The sequence below is a fragment of the Octopus sinensis genome, linkage group LG5 (genome assembly GCF_006345805.1).
Source record: "Octopus sinensis linkage group LG5, ASM634580v1, whole genome shotgun sequence".
Classification (NCBI taxonomy): Eukaryota; Metazoa; Mollusca; class Cephalopoda; order Octopoda; family Octopodidae; genus Octopus; species Octopus sinensis.
Genome location: NC_043001.1, coordinates 108487757 through 108506743, shown reverse-complemented (window position 1 = coordinate 108506743; position 18987 = coordinate 108487757). Strand labels below are relative to the sequence as shown.

At 39.2% G+C, this 18987-nt stretch overlaps 2 protein-coding genes across 2 annotated transcripts in view; one reads left to right on the top strand and one right to left on the bottom strand.

Moving 5' to 3' along the window:
- Positions 1-18578, bottom strand: part of LOC115212361 (SUMO-specific isopeptidase USPL1-like) — a 54039-nt gene extending 35461 nt beyond the window's left edge. Inside the window, exon 1 of the mRNA XM_036502992.1 lies at positions 18369-18578. Within this exon, the coding sequence (XP_036358885.1) occupies positions 18369-18406 (38 nt within the window). The 5' untranslated portion in view covers positions 18407-18578. The remainder of the gene's footprint in view (positions 1-18368) is intronic.
- Positions 18579-18715: 137 nt separating this feature from the next.
- LOC115211582 (WD repeat and FYVE domain-containing protein 3) overlaps positions 18716-18987 on the top strand; it is a 302189-nt gene continuing 301917 nt past the window's right edge. Inside the window, exon 1 of the mRNA XM_029780140.2 lies at positions 18716-18897. The gene's annotated coding sequence lies outside the window, so the exon portion shown is untranslated. The remainder of the gene's footprint in view (positions 18898-18987) is intronic.

The window sequence follows — 18987 nt, the reverse complement described above, 5'->3', positions numbered from 1 at the left end:
AAGGAAGAGAAGAAGAAGAAGAAGAAGAAGAAGAAGAAGAAGAAGAAGAAGAAAAAGGAGAAGAAGAAGAAGAAGAAGAAGAAGAAGTGAACAACTGTGATGAATTGAAATACACAGATTGTGGAGAAATCAAGAGACTGGACATATGATACCAATAATGACCATTGAACTTTGAAGTATCAACATTCAACTTCAAATGTGGTTCAAAAAGATTGGTACAAATGTAAAGATGGAACAGCTACAAAAATCATCGTTGCTTGGAACTGCAAGAGTTCTTTGAAGGGTTCTTGAAGCATGATCTGTCACCTTAGTCAAGTGTCACCTTAGTCTGCTGGCTGTGGGCAGCTGACACTTTCCACCATGCCCAGAAAAATAAGCTGAGAGTTTTCATGTAATAATAATAATAATAATGTTAATAGTTATTGCCAAGCTAACATGACAATCCAGAAAAATAGGACGAATGCTGCTGTTGATTAGCTCCAAGAGGCCATCGCCTCTAGCTAGCTATGACAGCATTCGTCCTATTTTTCTGGAATGTTATGTTAGCTTGGCGATAGCTATTAATATCCTTTAGAGAGAATTAGAAATAATGATATTTATAATAATAATAATAATGATAATATGGGTATATCAGGTTTCATATATTTGTACCCCAGTGTCACTTTGATGGCATGCATTGCTCATTCATTCAATAATAATAATAATAATAATAATAATAATAATAATGGGTTTCAAATTTTGGCACAAGACCAGCAACTTTAGGAGAGGGGCAAGTTGATTGTATCAACACCTGTTTTAAACTGGTTCTTATACTATTGATCCTAAAAGGATGAAAGGCAAAGTTGACCTTGAAATGGACTGTGCAATGTGAGGTGAGGAAGATCACTCTTTTGTATCACATCACACAGCCCTTACCATAAAGAGAAATTGAATGGAACTCATATAAGTGCCAGAGGGAAAAGAGACACAATCGCGTTAGAATGATTAAGAGAATATTTATTGATAAGTTTACATGTGTGTCTGTGTGTGTGTCATGTATCAGAATAATAGGCAGGCCGTCGTGAGAAGAAAGTGTATGTGTGTGTGTAAGAATAGATGTATGCATGTGTGTTAAGAACATATAAGGATGGCAATGAAGAAGACAGTGAAAGAGTCTATAGCCATCGAAGTGAGAAGTTCATAGACACAAGAAAGATGATAATACCAGTTTGTAGTCAGTTTTACACGGTCATTGAAATACTGTATCAAAAAGTTGCAGCCATGATTCTGAGCTGGTTACAGGTAAATGTCGTATGTGAAGTCGTGGCTGTGATGCTGCTGCTTGAGGCCCTTGTACAGGAGTTCATACAGGCTGTATATTCACTGTTGATCTGTGGTGGAATAAGTCATGAACAGTGAACTTTTGGAACCTGGGGGAATAGCTTGCTGAACTGTGTACAAAGAGAGATGGTGCTGATGACGTTAAGAAGGACATGATGGTGGCGACGAAGGAGGTTTTCGTAATGCTGTTGGATGAAGTTGGTGAATCTCAACGGAGCTGCTGTGGTGGTGGTGGTGGTGGTTGTGGTGGTGGTGTTGTTCTGGCATTGTTGCTGGAACTGGCTGTGTCTTTGTAGTCAGTGTCTAGACCTTAAAAGGTCTGGAGCCAAAGGCCTCAGAATGAGGAAAAGCTGAGTTTTTATAAGGAGCTGTAGGTTCAAACAGGATAGGGGACAGGCTGTCCCATGTGATCCTATTTGGAGTCTATGACTGGTTATACACAGCAATTAAGTAAGAGACAAGTTGTTCCAATACCAACCAATCAGGGTAGTGGACACAAGAAAATTCTAACTGGGCCCCAACTGCAAGATCATGTGCTGTTTATCTTGATATGAGATCACCATGTTGCGCACATGTGGTTGTGATGCATGTGCCTAGTGTACCCTTATCAGACCTCTCTACTGAAGGCACAAGGCCTGAAATTTGTGGGGAGGGGTAATTTGATTACATCAATCCCAGTGCGTAACAGGTACTTAATTTATTGACCTTGAAAGGATGAAAGGCAAAGTCAGCCTCAGGGGAATTTGAACTCAGAACGTAAAGATGGGCAAAAGGCCACTAAGCATTTTGCCTGGCATGCTAACGATTCTGCCAGCTGACACCTTCTAATCATCATCATCATCATCATCATTGTCGTTTAATGTCTGCTTTCCATGCTGGCATGGGTTGGATGGTTTGACTGAGGATCAGCGAGCCAGGAGGCTGCACCAGCTTCCTGGCTCGCTGGCAAAGTTTCTACAGCTGGATGCCCTTCCTAATGCCAACCACTCAGTGAGTGTAGTGGGTGCTTTTACATGCCACTGGCACATGCGTCAGTCAGGCGGTTCTGGCAACGACCATGCCCAAAAGGTGTTTTTTATGTGCCACCTTCATGGGAGCCAGTCTGGCGGCACTAGCAATGACCACGCTCGAATGTTGTTTTTCACGTGCCTCCGGCACATGTGCCAGTAAGGTGACGCTGGCAATGATCACGGTTGAAAGGTGCATTTTACGTGCCACTGGCACGGGAGCCAATCAGTGGCCCTGGCAACATTCACACTCGGATGGTGCTTTTGACATTCCACTGGTATGAGTGCCAATAAGGTAGTACTGTCATCGACCATGTCATTGATTTTGATTTTGATTTCACTTGCCTCAACAGGTTTTCGCAAGCAAAGTTTATTGTCCAATGAATGAGGGGTCCAATGAATGAGGGGTACACCCCACTAGCATCAGCCATGGGTTATGGTTTCACTTGGCTTGTCAGGTCTTCACAAGCACAGCATACCTCCAAAGGTCTCGGTCACTAGTCATTGTCCCGGTAATAATAATAATAATAATAGTAATAATAACAATAATAATAATAATAATAATAATAATAATAATAATAATAATAATAATAATAATAATAACAATAATAATAATAATAATAGTAATAATAATAATAATAATAATTGCAACAGACCACTAGCAATAACTATTAGCAATAATCAGCTTAACTTGTTTGCATATCATGGAGAAGAGGGGAGGGGAGAGACAAAATTGGCCATAGCAGATGGACAAATAATGTTATTAAATGTGAAACTAATTAATTGCGATAATTGACAAAAATAAATATGCAATTAATAAATACAATAATTAAGAATAATAATAAAAGCAATTACTGCTTCTAGCTCAACTTGCTTGCAAAACATGGTTGCCAGTATACCTCAGAGAATGGCATTGGGAGGGGGAGTTTGTAATAACAGACAATATGCTAAATATGAGAGTAATTAATTTAATATGATAATTAATAATACTATTAATAGAATTAGTGGCAATTATTAGCTTATCTGATCTAAGACATTTCATTCCATCATTGCAAGTCAATATCACTTCTGTTTGTTTGCACATGGTTTGTATGTATGAGTGGGGGAATATAATATGAAATTTCTCAGTCAAACATAAATTGCACTGTTTTGAACTATTGTTGTAAGGGGTGGCTTACAACAATATGTGATATTGGCAGACTCACCCTTACTCTTTTGCCAAAAGTGCTTCAGGAACAATCCAGTGTTTTCTTTATGAAAGTATTTTAAAGAGTTGATGTACTGATAGACTTTCATGATTTAAGATCATTATCAGAAAAGACTTGAAGACTTTTGATTATTAGGGTCAACCTTTTAGATAAATTCTTTGTCATCAACTGAAATGGTGAGGGCAGAGTTTCTGTCTTTTAGCCATCCAGTGTGTTATTATCCTAACATTAGCTCCTCATCAATCAATGCTACAAGATAATTCATGATTAATTCAAAACAATGTGAATTAATAAGGGTTACGCTTGACAGAAAGATCTGAATGCTAAAGGGTTAAATATCATGTAGTTCTTGCAAACACTTGCAGCTTTAATTTCACATCATCATCATCATCATCCAGTGTTTTAAATTCAGGTTTTATCTCCGTTAACAGGGGTGGCCGGATCTATCTCAATGCCATAGCAACCACCCTCACACCATCTTACCCAGTTTTGGGTGTCCTCCCTTTTCAAACTGACCCTCCCAATCTCCTCCTCCACCTGTCCCCACCACCTTTTCCTCGGTCTATCTCACTTTTGCACTCCATTTACCTCAAACACAAGCACCCTCCTCAGACCATGCTCTTCATCCTCCTCAACACATGCCCATGCCACCTCACTCCATTTGCTCTGGCCAACCATTCCACTGATTCTTCCAACCCCAGCATCCCCATCAAGTCCTCACAGCAAGTGTTGCTACATTCTGGGACCATTTCCTTGCATAAAAAGCATCGTGTCATTTTTGAAAGCTTTAAAGCCTTGTAAAGGCGGCAAGCTGGCAGAATCGTTAGCACGCCGGGCGAGATGCGTAGCCGTATTTTGTCTGCCGCTACGTTCTGAGTTCAAATTCCGCTGAGGTCGACTTTGCCCTTCATCCTTTCGGGGTCGATAAATTAAGTACCAGTTATGCACTGCGGTCGATATGATCGACTTAACCCATTTGTCTGTCCTTGTTTGTCCCCTCTGTGTTTAGCCCCTTGTGGGTAGTAAAGAAATAGGTATTTCTTTATAGTAAAGACGACAATGAGAAGGAGGAGAAAGAGAAGAAGAAGAAGAGAAGAAGAAGAGGAGGAGGAGGAGGAGGAGGAGGAGAAGAAGAAGAAGGAGGAGGAGGAGAAGAAGAAGGAGGTGGAGGAGGAGGAGGAGAAGAAGAAGAAGAGAAGAAGCAGAAGAAGAAGGAGGAGGCGGAAGAGGAGGAGGAGAAGAAGAAGAGAAGAAGCAGAAGAAGGAGAAGGAGAAGAAGAAGAAGGAGAAGGAGAAGAAGAAGGAGAAGGAGAAGAAGAAGTGAAGAAGAAGGAGAAGGAAAAGAAGAAGAAGGAGAAGGAGAAGGAGAAGGAGGAGAATGGGATGATCACCATTGCAGTGACTCAAATCTACATGATCAAGTCTGACCCAGGGTTAAAAGACAAAAAGATTAACGTGAGACGCTATTTGACACCATTCCAAAATGAAATTCTAATTAATTCATTTTGATGAAAAAACAAAAAAAAAAAAAAAATATGGAGGAGCAGGTTGTGGCGGATGTGAAAAGAAGGAAAAAAACTGGAAAAGTACTCTGTCATGGACGTGTATGCAAGTGTATGGGTATGTAGTGTATGTTCATGTGTGTGTATGTATGTATGTATATGTGTGTGTGTGTGTGTGTGTGTGTGGAAAGTGGGTGACGGGTAGAGGTAATGTTTATGAGTGGGTCGGCGTAATGTATATGTTTGAAAGTATGCGTTGGAGGTGGGTGGTATTTATGCGCCTGTTTGCAAACATATGCATGTGTATTGTGCATGTGTGCATGTGCATTGTGGTGATAGTGTGTGCATGTGTTGCAAATGGGGGGTTTTTTTTGTTTTTGTTTGTTTTTCGTGAATGTGTTTGAGAGAGAGAGAGAGAGAGAGAGAGAGAGAGAAAGAGAGGGTAAGGTAAGTGACAATGAGAGAAGAAGTAGGATGCGTTTAGTTTTGTTAGCTGAAGCAGACTTTGTTCTGGAACAATCTAATGAACAAGGAGACAGACAAGAGCAATACATAGGAAGCCATCGCTGATGTTGTTTGAAAGCAGCAATCAAACAACCGAATGAATTGTTTGTGTTAACATCGTTTAGGAAATAAATGCAATTAACTCTCTTCCTTATAGAACCATCATCAACATCATCATCATCATCATCATCACCACCGCCATCATCATCATTATCATCATCACAACCATCATCATCATCATCATCATCACAACCATCATCATCGTCGTCGTCATCATCATCATCATCATCATCACAACCATCATCATCATCATCATCATCATCATCATATTATCATCATCATCATCATCATCATCACAACCATCATCATCATCATCATCATCTGCATCACCACCACCGCCACCGCCGCCGCCGCCACCATTATCATTGTCGTCGTTGTCATCAGTTAAAGTCCGCTTTCCATGCTGGCATGGGTTGGACAGTTCGACTGAGGACCAGTGAGCTGGGAGGCTGCACTAGGCTCCAATCTGATTTGGCAAGGTTTCTACACAGCTGGGAGCCCTTCCTAATGCCAACCACTCCAAGATGGTGCTTTTTATGTGCTACTGGCATGGGTGCCAGTCAGGTGGCACATGAAGAAATAAATAATGAATAAAACTGTACTTCAATTCATTGTTTTCTTTTTCTCATTTTGTTACAGAATGAATTAAAACCAACATCAATGACCGATTCCGTGGATCTGGTCGCTTATGGAAACAAAGCTTTGCATTAATAATAAACAGAACAACTGACCTTTGGTCTTTGTCTTGTAAAATGAGACTTTGTAACTGTTTCTTCTTTTAAATCACAGCACTTTATATCTTTGCATCTCTCTCAGAGAATGAAGCATAATTTTACATTGTTGCATTTCAGGTTTCTAATTGCAACAGGAAATTGAAAGGCAATATTCTTTTCACTCAGTCTTGTGTAAAGGTATTCTTAATAAATAGTGGATGCACATGGCCTAGTGGTTAGAGCAGCAGACTTGCAGTCGAGAGATTGCGGGTTCGAATCTCAGACTGGGCGATGTGTGTGTGTGTTTATGAGCGAAACACCTAAGCTCCATGCGGCTCCAGCAGAAGGTAATGGTGAACTTCTGCTAACTCTTTCGCCACAACTTTCTCTCACTCTTTCCTTCTGCATCTTGCAGCTCACCTGCGACGGACCGGCGTCCCATTCAGGTGGGGAACCTATACACCAAGGAAACCAGGAAACCGGCCCTTATGAGCCAGGCATGGCTTGAGAAGGAACAAATTCTTAATAGATGAAGTGTTTTGCCTAAGAATACTACAACAGGATATGACCATACAGCTTATACACTAATAATCTAGCAGTGAAGGTGCATGAAGGAGCATTTATTTTGTATTATGTTCTGTACTCATGAAATGCTTTAGTCCGAGATACATATACATTGAGTTCTAACAGCAGGTTGTTAGTATTGCTATGCCTAAGTGAAATCTTAAAACACACACATACACACACACAATGTATTTAAATATGATAAACATAAAAAGAAATGTATTGCTTAGTTTGTTTGACCCTTCTTTGGTTTCAATGGTGAGCATTCTACTGATCAATCGACTGGATTTGTTAACTTAATGTATAAATGGCTGTGTATACCCGACACACGTAACCCTTAACATAAGCTGAATCAGCTCAACCGCAGCATGTGACAAGGCCGAATTTTTGAATTACTGGTACAATGCTTCTAAGGGAGTTTCACAGAGTTTTATAGATGACCCTGAAGCTATGGAAAAAATCGCTTGCCCAAGATGCCATGCAGAGGGACGGAACCCAAAACCTCAAGATTCCTTTGTAGCAGATTCAAAACTGAATCATGAAGTAATTGGACAGGTACCACAGTGAGACCATTGCCATTTCATGTGATTGGCTATTTAACTGACCAATCGGTGTTGAACCATTGTGAAGGCGTGTGGCTTAGTGGTTAGGGTGTTGAACTCATGATCATAAGGTTGTGGTTTCGATTCCTGGACCGGGCGATGCGTTGTGTTCTTGAGCAAAACACTTCATTTTCACGTTGCTCCAGTTCACTCAGCTGGCAAAAATGAGTAATCCTGCGACGGACTGGCGTCCCGTCCAGGTAGGGAATTTCTACGCCACTGAAACTGGCCCTTATGAGCCTGGCATGGCTCGAGAAGGAACATGTATATATATATTGTCAAGCCATTATGTGACTTGACTTTCTAGTATTTTCTCATTGAGCCCTATATAAAGGTGGTTTATGGCAGTAATTGCAGAATGTGAAGGAGCTGCTCGCAGAACATTGAGACCATTGATCAATGTCTCTGTTCTCATTTCATCACCAGTCCTTGGCAGACAGAAGGCACAAATTTTGTTACCATGACTACAGTGAGATCATTTTCCAGTTGCTAAATCAGTTGTAGATTCCAGTAGCATGTTTCTCCCTGTATGTAATTGACAAAGAGAATTTTTGTCGAAGGACCTACTCTGTTACTTGTTTCAGTCATTTGACTGTGGCCATGCTGGAGCACCGCCTTTAGTCGAGCAAATCAACCCCAGGACTTATTCTTTGTAAGCCTAGTACTTATTCTATCAGTCTCTTTTGCTGAACTGCTAAGTTACTGGGACGTAAACACACCAGCATTGTCAAGCGATGTCGGGGGTGGGGACAAACACAGACACACATACATACATATCATCGTCGTTTAACATCCGTTTTCCATGCTAGCATGGGTTGGACTGTTTGACTGGGGTCTGGAAAGTCAGGAGGCTGCACCAGGCTCCAATCTGATCTGGCAGTGTTTCTACAGCTTGATGCCCTTCCTTGATGCTTGATGGTGCTTTTTATATGCATACGACGGGCTTCTTTCAGTTTCTGTCTACCAAATCCACTCACAAAGCTTTGGTCGGCCCAAGGCTATAGTAGAAGACACTTGCCCAAGGTGCCACACAGTAGGACTGAACCTGGAACTATGTGGTTCATAAGCAAGCTACTTACCACACAGGCACTCCTACGCCTATTTCTACATAGAAAACACAAAGTGCAGTAAATAAGGCTTCTGTTAAATGTTCAGGAATATTGTTAATTCCTTCTACAGGCAGCCTTAGAAATACATTTTCATTCACCATCACCTACCATGACTACCACAACAACAACAACAACACTCACAACATCTTAACCACTCGGCTATGCTTGAATCCATGTTTGATTTAATTAATATTTAACCCTTTTGATGCCAATCCTCCTGAGACCACCTCTGGTTCTACGATATAAACTTCCCAATTTAAAGCGATCTAATTTAAACTTCCTGCCAAAATTTCTCGTTAATTCACGTTCCAAACAACAGCTGAATAACGATAAAGTCATTTTATTGAATTCTTCATTATTTTCGAAATTAATTGAAACAAACACCATTTATTTCAACAGAAATATGGCAACAAAAGGGTTAAATGTTATGATTTCAAAACAACACTATGGAATTTTCTTCAAAATTAGTTTGAATATTGATTTCTAATAAAGACACAAAGCTGTGTTTTGGGATTAAGTGAGATTCAGGCTTTAACAGGAAATGATAAGCATGAGAAGCTCCTAATGTTGGATGCTTCAAAGACCTCACTTGGCATTGATTCAATAACTCATGAATTGCATCGTCTTAAAATATATTGACTAAATTTTGAATTATAGATCCTCACTCACTTATTATTTTTTATTTTTTTTTGTATGAAATAAAACTGTTTCAATTAAAGATAGCTGGTCTTGATTTATTATTTCTAATGCAGACACAAGATCACGATTTTTTTTTGTGGGGTGGGGGTGGGGGCATGAATGTAATCAATTAAATCAGGCCACGAGACTTCTATATTTTTAACACTCATTTTGTCGATTCTGGAGAATGAGAAATAAAGACTGACTTTGTTGGTGTTTGAACTTAGAATGTGTAGACACAAATACTGTAAGATATTTTGCCAGAAGATCTACCCAAACTGCCAGTGTGACTGACCTGATAATTCCTCCTCCTCCTCCTCCTCCCCCAGCTGTTGTTGTTGTTGTTAAGCAACAAGACGGGTAAGAGTGATTAGGTGATGGTCTAGGGCTTAGGGGCGGGAGAACCCAGACCTTGGGAAAAAGAAAAAATCTTTGGTCATCTTGTAGGGCTCTTTGTTGACGCCCAACATCACTGGGAGGTGGCCCTCGAAGTCTCTGGAAATGGAGATCTCCAGGTCCAAATTCTTCAACGGCTGCTGCTGCTGCTGCTACTGCTACTACTATTACTACTATTACTACTAATACTACCACCACAATCACCACCACACTTAATGCCACTGCTATCATTACCACCACCATTATCGTTTTAACATGCCCTTTATCATGGTTACACAAATAGGGTAGAACCTGTTGAGACAGACTTTTCTATGGGTGGATGTCTTTACTGTTGCTGACCGTTGCTTGTCTCCACACACACACACACACAAGTATGTACACACACAAGTATGTACATACACACATACATGCATATGTACGTACATACGTATGTAAGTATTCATGTATGTATATATGTATGTATGTGTGTGTTTGTTGCCCTCCCCCCATTCACCACTAGACAACTTGTGTTGGTTTGTTTACATCCCTGGAAATTAGCAGTTTTAGCAAAAAAGAATCCAACAGAATAAGTACCAGGTTTTAAAAATTCCTGGGGTCAGTTCATTCTACCAAAACCCTTGACAGCCGTATCCCAGCATGGCTGCAATCCAATGACTGAAACAAGTAAAAGATAAAAGACGAACTGGGTCGGGAATAAGGGGAAACGCTGTTGGTCTTTGCAGTTCCTCTGGAATTGGTGAGGGTCATCATCATCCTCATCATCATCATCATCATTATCATCATTATCATCATTATCATCATCATCATCATCATTATCATCATCATCATCATCATCATTGTCGTTTAACGTCCACTTTCCATGCTGGCATAGGTTGGACAGTTTGACTGAGATCTGGAAAGCCAGTGGCTGCATCAGGTTCCAATCTGATCTAGCAATGTTTCTACAGCTGGAGGCCCTTCCTAATGCCAACCACTCTGAGAGTGTAGTGGATGTTTTTATGTGCCACCAGCATAAGAGCCAGTCAGGTGGCACTGGCATCGGCCAGACACATATGGTGTTTTTTTTCTGTGCCACCAGCACAAAAGCCAGTTAGGCGGCCATGACATTGGCCATGCTTAAGTGGTGCTTTTTATGTGGCAGTCAGGCGGCATTGGTATCGGCCACACTCGAATGGTGCTTTTTATGTGCCACCAGCATGGGTGCCAGTCATCCACACTTGAATGATAGCATCAGCCATGCCCGAATAGTGCTTGTTGAAGTTTATATGCAATAAATTGCCTACATTTTACAATACACAAAGTATTGAGATTTTTTCATACAATTCCAGAATCGCATTTATTGTGAAAATACAGTAGGTCTTTTTGTATATATCAAATGGCTATGGACATCCAGCAGAATAAAACAGGAATCAAAGGGGTCCATAAGCAAAAACAAAAGGGCTGAGGACCACTCCACACTAAAAGGCTGTTAACTTCACTTCCATCTATTTCTTGGAGAGTCTCAATTTTCATTGTCCTACTGTGACCTACTTAAGACATGAAAGGTGAATTGTGTGTTCAGACAATTTGTCGACAGACAATTCGCCGATTGGACAATTGGCTGACTGAACATTAAGTTGACATGCGGAAGAATCGATCATGGAATTTATCAAAAATAGAATGAGGAGGCAGAAAGCTTCTATATGAAGGGTACACCTATATTATTGATAGAACCAGAAAAGAAAAGACTTATTAGAGATGTGCAAATTGTAAACCATGCAGTGCTAGACTGACAACGATTAATGATGAAATTAGCACAACTCCTTCTGAACACGTACATCCACTTACGCTGATTGAAAATCACGCTGCAAAAGTTAAGGAAGAAATATGTCGACATATTGTCCATTTGGTCAATTGTCCTGTCTGTAAGTTGTCTGTTGGCCAACTGTCTGTCGTCGAATTGTCTGTCTACAGTTGAATTGTATCCTAAATTCAAATTTTGTCAGCAGTTATAATTCTAAACAACATTAGCTTTAATGTAAAGTTCTGTTTCATTCTCTTCTTAATATTTTGACAATTATTAAAGGTGGCGAACTGGTAGAAACGTTAGCACACCAGGTGAAATGCTTAGTGGTATTTCGTCTGTCTTTACGTTCTGAGTTCAAATTCAAGCAAGGTCGACTTTGCCTTTCATCCTTTCGGGGTCGATAAATTAAATATCAGTTATGCACTGGGGTCGATGTAATTGACTTAATCTCTTTGTCTGTCCTTCTTTGTCCCCTCTATGTTTAGCCCCTTATAGGCAATAAAGAAATAAATACTGCTTAGCAGTATTTTGTCTGTCTTTACACTCTGAGTTCAAATTCCATAGAGGTCGACTTTACCTTTCATCCTTTTGGGGTCGATAAATAAGTACTGGGGTTGATCTAATCGACTGGCTCCCTCCCCCAAAATTTCGACCCTTGTGCCTAGAGTAGAAAAGAATATTTGTTCCAGCTCTAAGGCGGCGAGCTGGCAGAGATGTTAACTTGCTGAGTGAAATGCTTAGCAGTATTTTGTCTGTCTTTAAGTTCTGAGTTCAAATTCTGAATCGTTTTCAGTCTCAGACTTGTCATCAACTTGTAACGATTCATTCGTTAGTTTCCGTGTGCGAGACAGCACATGTTGTCAACTGTAAACACATGAAATATTATCATTAATACAGCTTTATCAATGCATATACATGCATTTTTTTGTATGTATGTGTGAAGAATCATCATCATCATCGTTTAACGTCCGCTTTCCATGCTAGCACGGGTTGGACGATTTGATTGAGGACTGGCGAACCAGATGGCTGTACCACGCTCCAATCTTGATGTGGCATATTTTCTACAGCTGGATGCCCTTCCTAATGCCAACCACTCCAAGAGTGTAGTGGGTGCTTTTATGTGCCACTGGCATGAGGACCAGTCAGGCAGTTCTGGCAACAGCATAGATAACAAAAAACAATGTTGCATTTTAAACTTGAGAAAAGCTTTCCATATTTATAATGTGTGAGTTACGTATGTCTATCAAATCCACCCACAAGACTTTGGTTGGCATGAGGCTATACTAAATGACACTTGCCCAAGATACTAGGCTGTGGGACTGAACCCGGAACCATATGGTCCAGAAGCAAACAACACAAATTCAGTCATAAAATACTAAAAATTGTGAAAATTAAGAGAATTCTATTAGAGATCATTAATAAAAGCAAACCAAAATATTTTGGACATTTAATTAGGAACAAAAAGAAAAAAACCCAAAACTGGTGTATGAAAGATAAAAGGGTAAAACTGGAATCACACAAATGGTTAATATGAAGAATTGGAGAAACTTACAACAGAGTGTGTGTATAAGGAGAGAAAAGAGAAAAGTGGAGGCTGAGATCAATGATACTTAGCTTAGTGGGAGTAGATGATAGCAGATAATAATGGTGATGATGATAATGGTGATAATGATGATGATGAAGATGACGATGATGATGATGATGATGATGAAGATGATGATGATAATAGTAATGATGATGATGATGGAGATGATGATAATGGTAATGATGATGATGAAGATGACGATGATGAAGATGATGATGCTGATGATGATTATGATGATGATGATGACGATGATGATGAAGACGATGATGATAATGGTAATGATGATGATGGAAAGAAGATCAACACTAATGAATTTAAATTTCTAAAACTAATTTTTTTTTCCAAAGATTTGTTTAAAGCCAAAACAAAGAAATTAATATATTTTTAAATTTTATTTTATCTTATTTTATTGATTTAATTTTCTTGTTGAGGATTCCATTCTGTCTTCATTTGTAATTTCTTGTGTTTGTGGCTGCACAACCAAATACAAAAAAAAAAAAAAAAAAAAATAATAATGTCCCTTAGAGGCTGACGATATGTGCATCTCTGACCACGAGCAGAAGTAGTGGGGGAGCATCATAGCCATGAGTTGAAAGGAATTCTTAGAGGTTTGGATAATTCATCTTTGGAAACATGGGTGGTTTGTTCAACATCCTTAAACAACCCTTATTGAGGGACCTTTTGAGTAGGATGGGCTACTCGACCAGAAGAAAATTCTAACTGGACTCCAACTGCAAGGTCATATACTGTTTATCTTGATATAAGATCATCATTTTGTGCACATATGGTTGTGATGCATGTAGCTAGGGTACCTTTATCAGACGGATAGTCATGATGGGTATACTGGGCTTCGTATATTTTACCCCAGTGTCACTTTGATGGCATGCACTGCTCTCTCACTCAATAATAATAATAATAATTATAATAATGTTTCAAATTTTGCCACAAGGGTAGCCATTTTGGGGAAGGGGATGAGTCAATTACATCGACCCCAGTGCATAACTGGTACTTATTTAATGGAACCCGAAAGGATGAAAGGCAAAGTCAACCTCAGAGGAATTTGAACTCAGGACATAGCGGCAGGTGAAATACTGCTAAGCATTTTGTCTGGTGTGCTAACAATTTTGACAACTCATCACCTTCATCATTATCATTTAATGTCCACTTTCCATGCTAGCATGGGTTGGATGATTTTGACTGAGGAATGGTGAACCAGATGGCTGTACCAGGCTCCAATTTTGATCTGGCAGAGTTTCTACAGCTGGATGCCCTTCCTAATGCCAACCACTCCGAGAGTGTAGTGGGTGCTACTGGCAATGACCTCACTCAAATCTTATTACACATGCCACCGGCACAGGTGTCAGTAAGGTGATGTTGGTAATGATCACGCTTGAATGGTGCCCTTTTATGTGCCACCAGCACGGAAGCCACTTGGCTGCTCTGGCAACGATCATGCTCGGATGGTGTTCTTGGCACCCTACTAGCACGGGCCAAGTGCCAGTAAGGCGACGCTGGTAACGATCACACTCGAATGGTGCTCTTTGCACCCCGCTAGCACGGATGCCAGTCATTGAATGATGATAATAATAATGATGATGATGATGATGATGATGATGATGATGATGATGATGATGATGATGATGATAATAATAATAATAATCACAACAACATGAACATAAAAAGGAAAAAGGAAAGAATGAAAGCTGGTAAGCAAGGGGATGGTGGTGAGAAACTAGAGCGAATTGGGGAGAGAGATGGGGGGTTGGGGGGTGAGGTAAAGAATTATGGAAAACAGCATTGATTTAAAGGAATAAACAATCTTAAAATGGAGTAGAAAATTTAATTAACAGATTTAATGCTAGATTCTTGAATGATAATGTATGAAAACGATGATGCCGATGATAAGGAGGATGAGGAAAATGATGATGACGATGGAAGGTGAAGAAGAAACTATCCACTGACTATTATTCTTTAATTCTTTTATTTGTTTCAGTCACTTGATTGTGGCCATGCTGGAGCACCACCTTGAGTTGAGCAAATCGATTCAATGACATATCCTTTGTAAGCCTAGTACTTATTCTATAGGTGTCTTTTGCTGAACTGCTAAGTTACAGGGACATAAACACACCAGTATCGGTGGAATAATGTTTGTCTCTCAAAACCTCTTTCATGGGGCCGGAAAGATGATAATCCAGTGACGAGGAAGTGAAAACTGTAGTGAAGAAGTGGCTCAAAGAACAGTCAACAGAATTTTACGGGGCAGGGATACATGCTCTCATTTGAAAGTAGAACATTACTATTGAGAGAAATGGTGACTATGATGAGAAGTAGGGATGTGATCCACAGAGGACCAGCTTCATTTTGATGTATCTTACATGTTCTTGTGTTGGTAATTATACTTGTCCTGAACAAAATGGCATTACTTTTTGACTCACCCTTGTATATATATATATAAACAACAGGCTTCTTTCAGTTTCCATCTACGAAATCCACTCACAAGGCTTTGGTCAGCCCGATGCTAAAGTAGAAGATACTTGCCCAAGGTGCCACACAGTAGGACTGAACCCAGAACCATGTGGTTGGTAAGCAAGCAACTTACCACACAGCCACTCCTGTACCTATTGCTGAAAGAAATGAGTCTGCTGGCTGTGTAGTAAGAAGTTTGGTTTTGAAACACATGGTCCCGGGTTCAGTCCTTTTGTGTGATACCTTGGATGAGTGTCTTATACTATAGCCTCAGACTGACCAAAGCCTTGTGAATGGATTTGGCAGATGGAAACTAAAAGAAGCCCGTTGTGTGTGTGTATATATATATATATATCACATGATCATGTGATTGACAAGGCAACTGGATGGTGTTATACCTTGCTGGTCACAATGCGCTTTGCATCGTTTTAGTTTTTGAATGATATCACTGCATAAGCTAAGTGAGCAAGCCAATTTTCCTGCTGATCAGCTAGCTGTGCTATTAAAAAAAATTGAGGTAATTTTTTCTCAGGCATACCATTCAGAAAGTCTTGCAGGCCACAGGTTGTCGAAGACTGATACACACACACACACACACATAATCAATATAGTTGTTGGTTATGGCTGGTGAGGGACTTACCATTGGTTTTGCACCTATAATTCTCTTAGCAATATAGGTGACTTATTAGACCTGGTGGCCAGAGACACATGATCTCTCTGTGGCTCTGGCAAGCAAGTGTGAGGAGTTACCTGTATCACTAAGAGCATTATAAGTACAAAATCAATGGTAACTCCCTGACTGGCCATAACCAACAACTATATTAATTAACACTGTTCAAAAGATTTTAGAGTATGCTTTTCGTTGTGCACTTGTGAACAACTGACTGATTCTCTCTCTCTATATATATATACAGGGTGCATAAGGTATTTGAGGACATAGCTTTTTGGGGTCATTGCATTATTTCAGAAAATAATAATGGTAGACCCTCAGCTTACTCAAGAAGTGAAGCGGCATGCTATTATTGCTGTTAGAAAGGCTGAGTATTGTGATTTAGAAATATCTTGAGTTTTAAAAGTTGCCAGATCTTTCATCTACAAAGTTTGTAAGGAGCTAGTGACTGAAGATGGAAACATATCACAAGTATGAAAGGATGAAAAGTATTCTAGACGCTCTGAAATCATCAGAAAACCTGAATTTATCCAACAAGTTCAACAAATCATTGATTACAACCTCAAAAAGTCTATGAGGTCAATTGCAAAAAATCTCCATGTGTCAGAAGGAATAGTCAGATATAAGTCTTATATGATAAGGAAAGGTCAATTTGTAAGAAAAAACAAAAGAAAATCACTACATCAGATCTAAAAGGCTCTTAAACAAACTGAAAACGTAGCAGAAGATTTGATTTGTTTTTTATCAAACGAGAAAAACTTCGACCAAGATCAAAAAGTTAACCGAAGAAATGAAAGATGGTTATGTGCAGATCCTTCTGAAGTTCCAAGTGTTATGCATACAAAATTTCCTGCAACTGTCATGGTGATAGGGGTTGTCAGCAATGAAGGACATGTGATACCTCCTTACGTCTTTCCACAAGGCCTTAGAGTTAATTCTACCGCTCACATTGAGGTCCTGAAAATAATTGTTAATCTCTGAATAGACAGTATATGCAATGGAAGGCCATGGGTGTTTCAGTAAGACTCTACACTATCACACATGGCTTTGGTAACACAGGAATGGATGGCTGAAAATTTTCATGATCACATAACCCAAAACATTTGGCCTCCTAATTCCCCAGATCTCAATCCATTGGACTGTTACATGTGGAGCGTTGTTGAGAGAAAGGTCAATGAACACGCCCATAACACCAAAGATTCTTTGAAAGCTGCCATAGTCAGAGTAATGTTCAAAATGGACCAGGACCACCTAATTCAAGCATGTACATGATTTAGACCATGTATAGAAGCGGTTGTAAGCTGAAGGTGGCTTTATTGAATAGCATTATAGAAAAAGTTAATTTCTATCCTCATAGCATTTTTTAATAAATAAAGTTATTATCTGTTATTATATGTTTTTTTTTTATAAACATAAATCTGTCCTCAAATATCTTACACACCCTGTTTATATATATGTGTATGTATACACACGCACACTACAGTAATAGCTAGAATCAATTGCTTTATTTGTGATCAGTGATAGCCACGATCAGAGTGGCAAGGAAACTAAAAGTATTGGAGTACGAGTTGATGCTGTTCTCAAGAGCATCAACCATTGAGTAAAATAATTACAAAGAGTAACACTGAACATAAATTATTTCACTAGTGGCCTGCTACGTATATTATATCTTTCCCATTTAATTTTGAAAGCAATTCATGATTTCTCGGTATGTGAAATCAAGTGTTGTGATTATAGATATTACATCTTGTAATAGTCCGTGTAGCAATTAAAACTGTTGTTTATACAACTATATTTGATGTTTACATTTACTCTGTTATTATTCTCTAAGATTGTTATTGCTTCTAATGTTGTTGGTATCTAATAATGGACATAATTAATACTACACAATCATTATTTTGTACTGTAGTCAATAATGTACATTATTAACTATCAAAAAATCTTTCGCTAATAACCTGGTCATTTGACTTCCTTACTTTCACTATCTCATTTTATAAACGCAAAAATGTCTATAGTCATTTCCTTTCATTGGTCCGCTTTCTGTAGTTAGCATGTGATATAAAAACGTAAAAGCAAATTTAAATAAAAAATGGAATGAAAGTGAAGCAAATGAAACCGATTGCTCCCACAAATATTTAAATATTTAAATAGTAAGCGACAAACTTGAGAGTAATACTATAGCATCCAGAGTTACCTACCTTGATACTGGCAAATCTCGAACCTGCTTATTTGCCATCAGGCCTTTTAATTAAGTATTTCAATCCAAACCTGTTCGAATGGATGTACGCTAGATTCCTCTACAGGCGCTCAACTGGATACTATGTGGAATATGTATATATTACATAAAAACATTCGTCTCTATAGCTAAACAAATAAACACAATCGACGGTTTTAGCCGTCTTCTTTATCGATGTCATTGCTGCTATTATCAAAAGCTTTTCTGTGCCATTGTTATTATTATTATTATTATTGTGTCTTGTAGAGTGGGCGCGGTTGTGTGGTGGTGCATTTCTAATCACCGCAAGACGGCGCTACTTGGAACACTTCAAATCTTAGATTCTTGCAAAGGAGAGAGAGAGAGAGACACACACATTGAAACAAGACATCTTTCACTAAAGGTGTTTTGTTATTATGAACGTCTCACGACTTGTGGGGATGGACCCCGCCTCTTCAACCACCTACCTATGGAATTATTATTACTATCATCATTATTATACCCTTTGAAAGGTAAGTCTTTATCTATCCCTCACTCCACTCCACACTCTTTATTCTTCCATTGAAAGAAAGAGAAACAAAATAACAGCAATAATAATAATG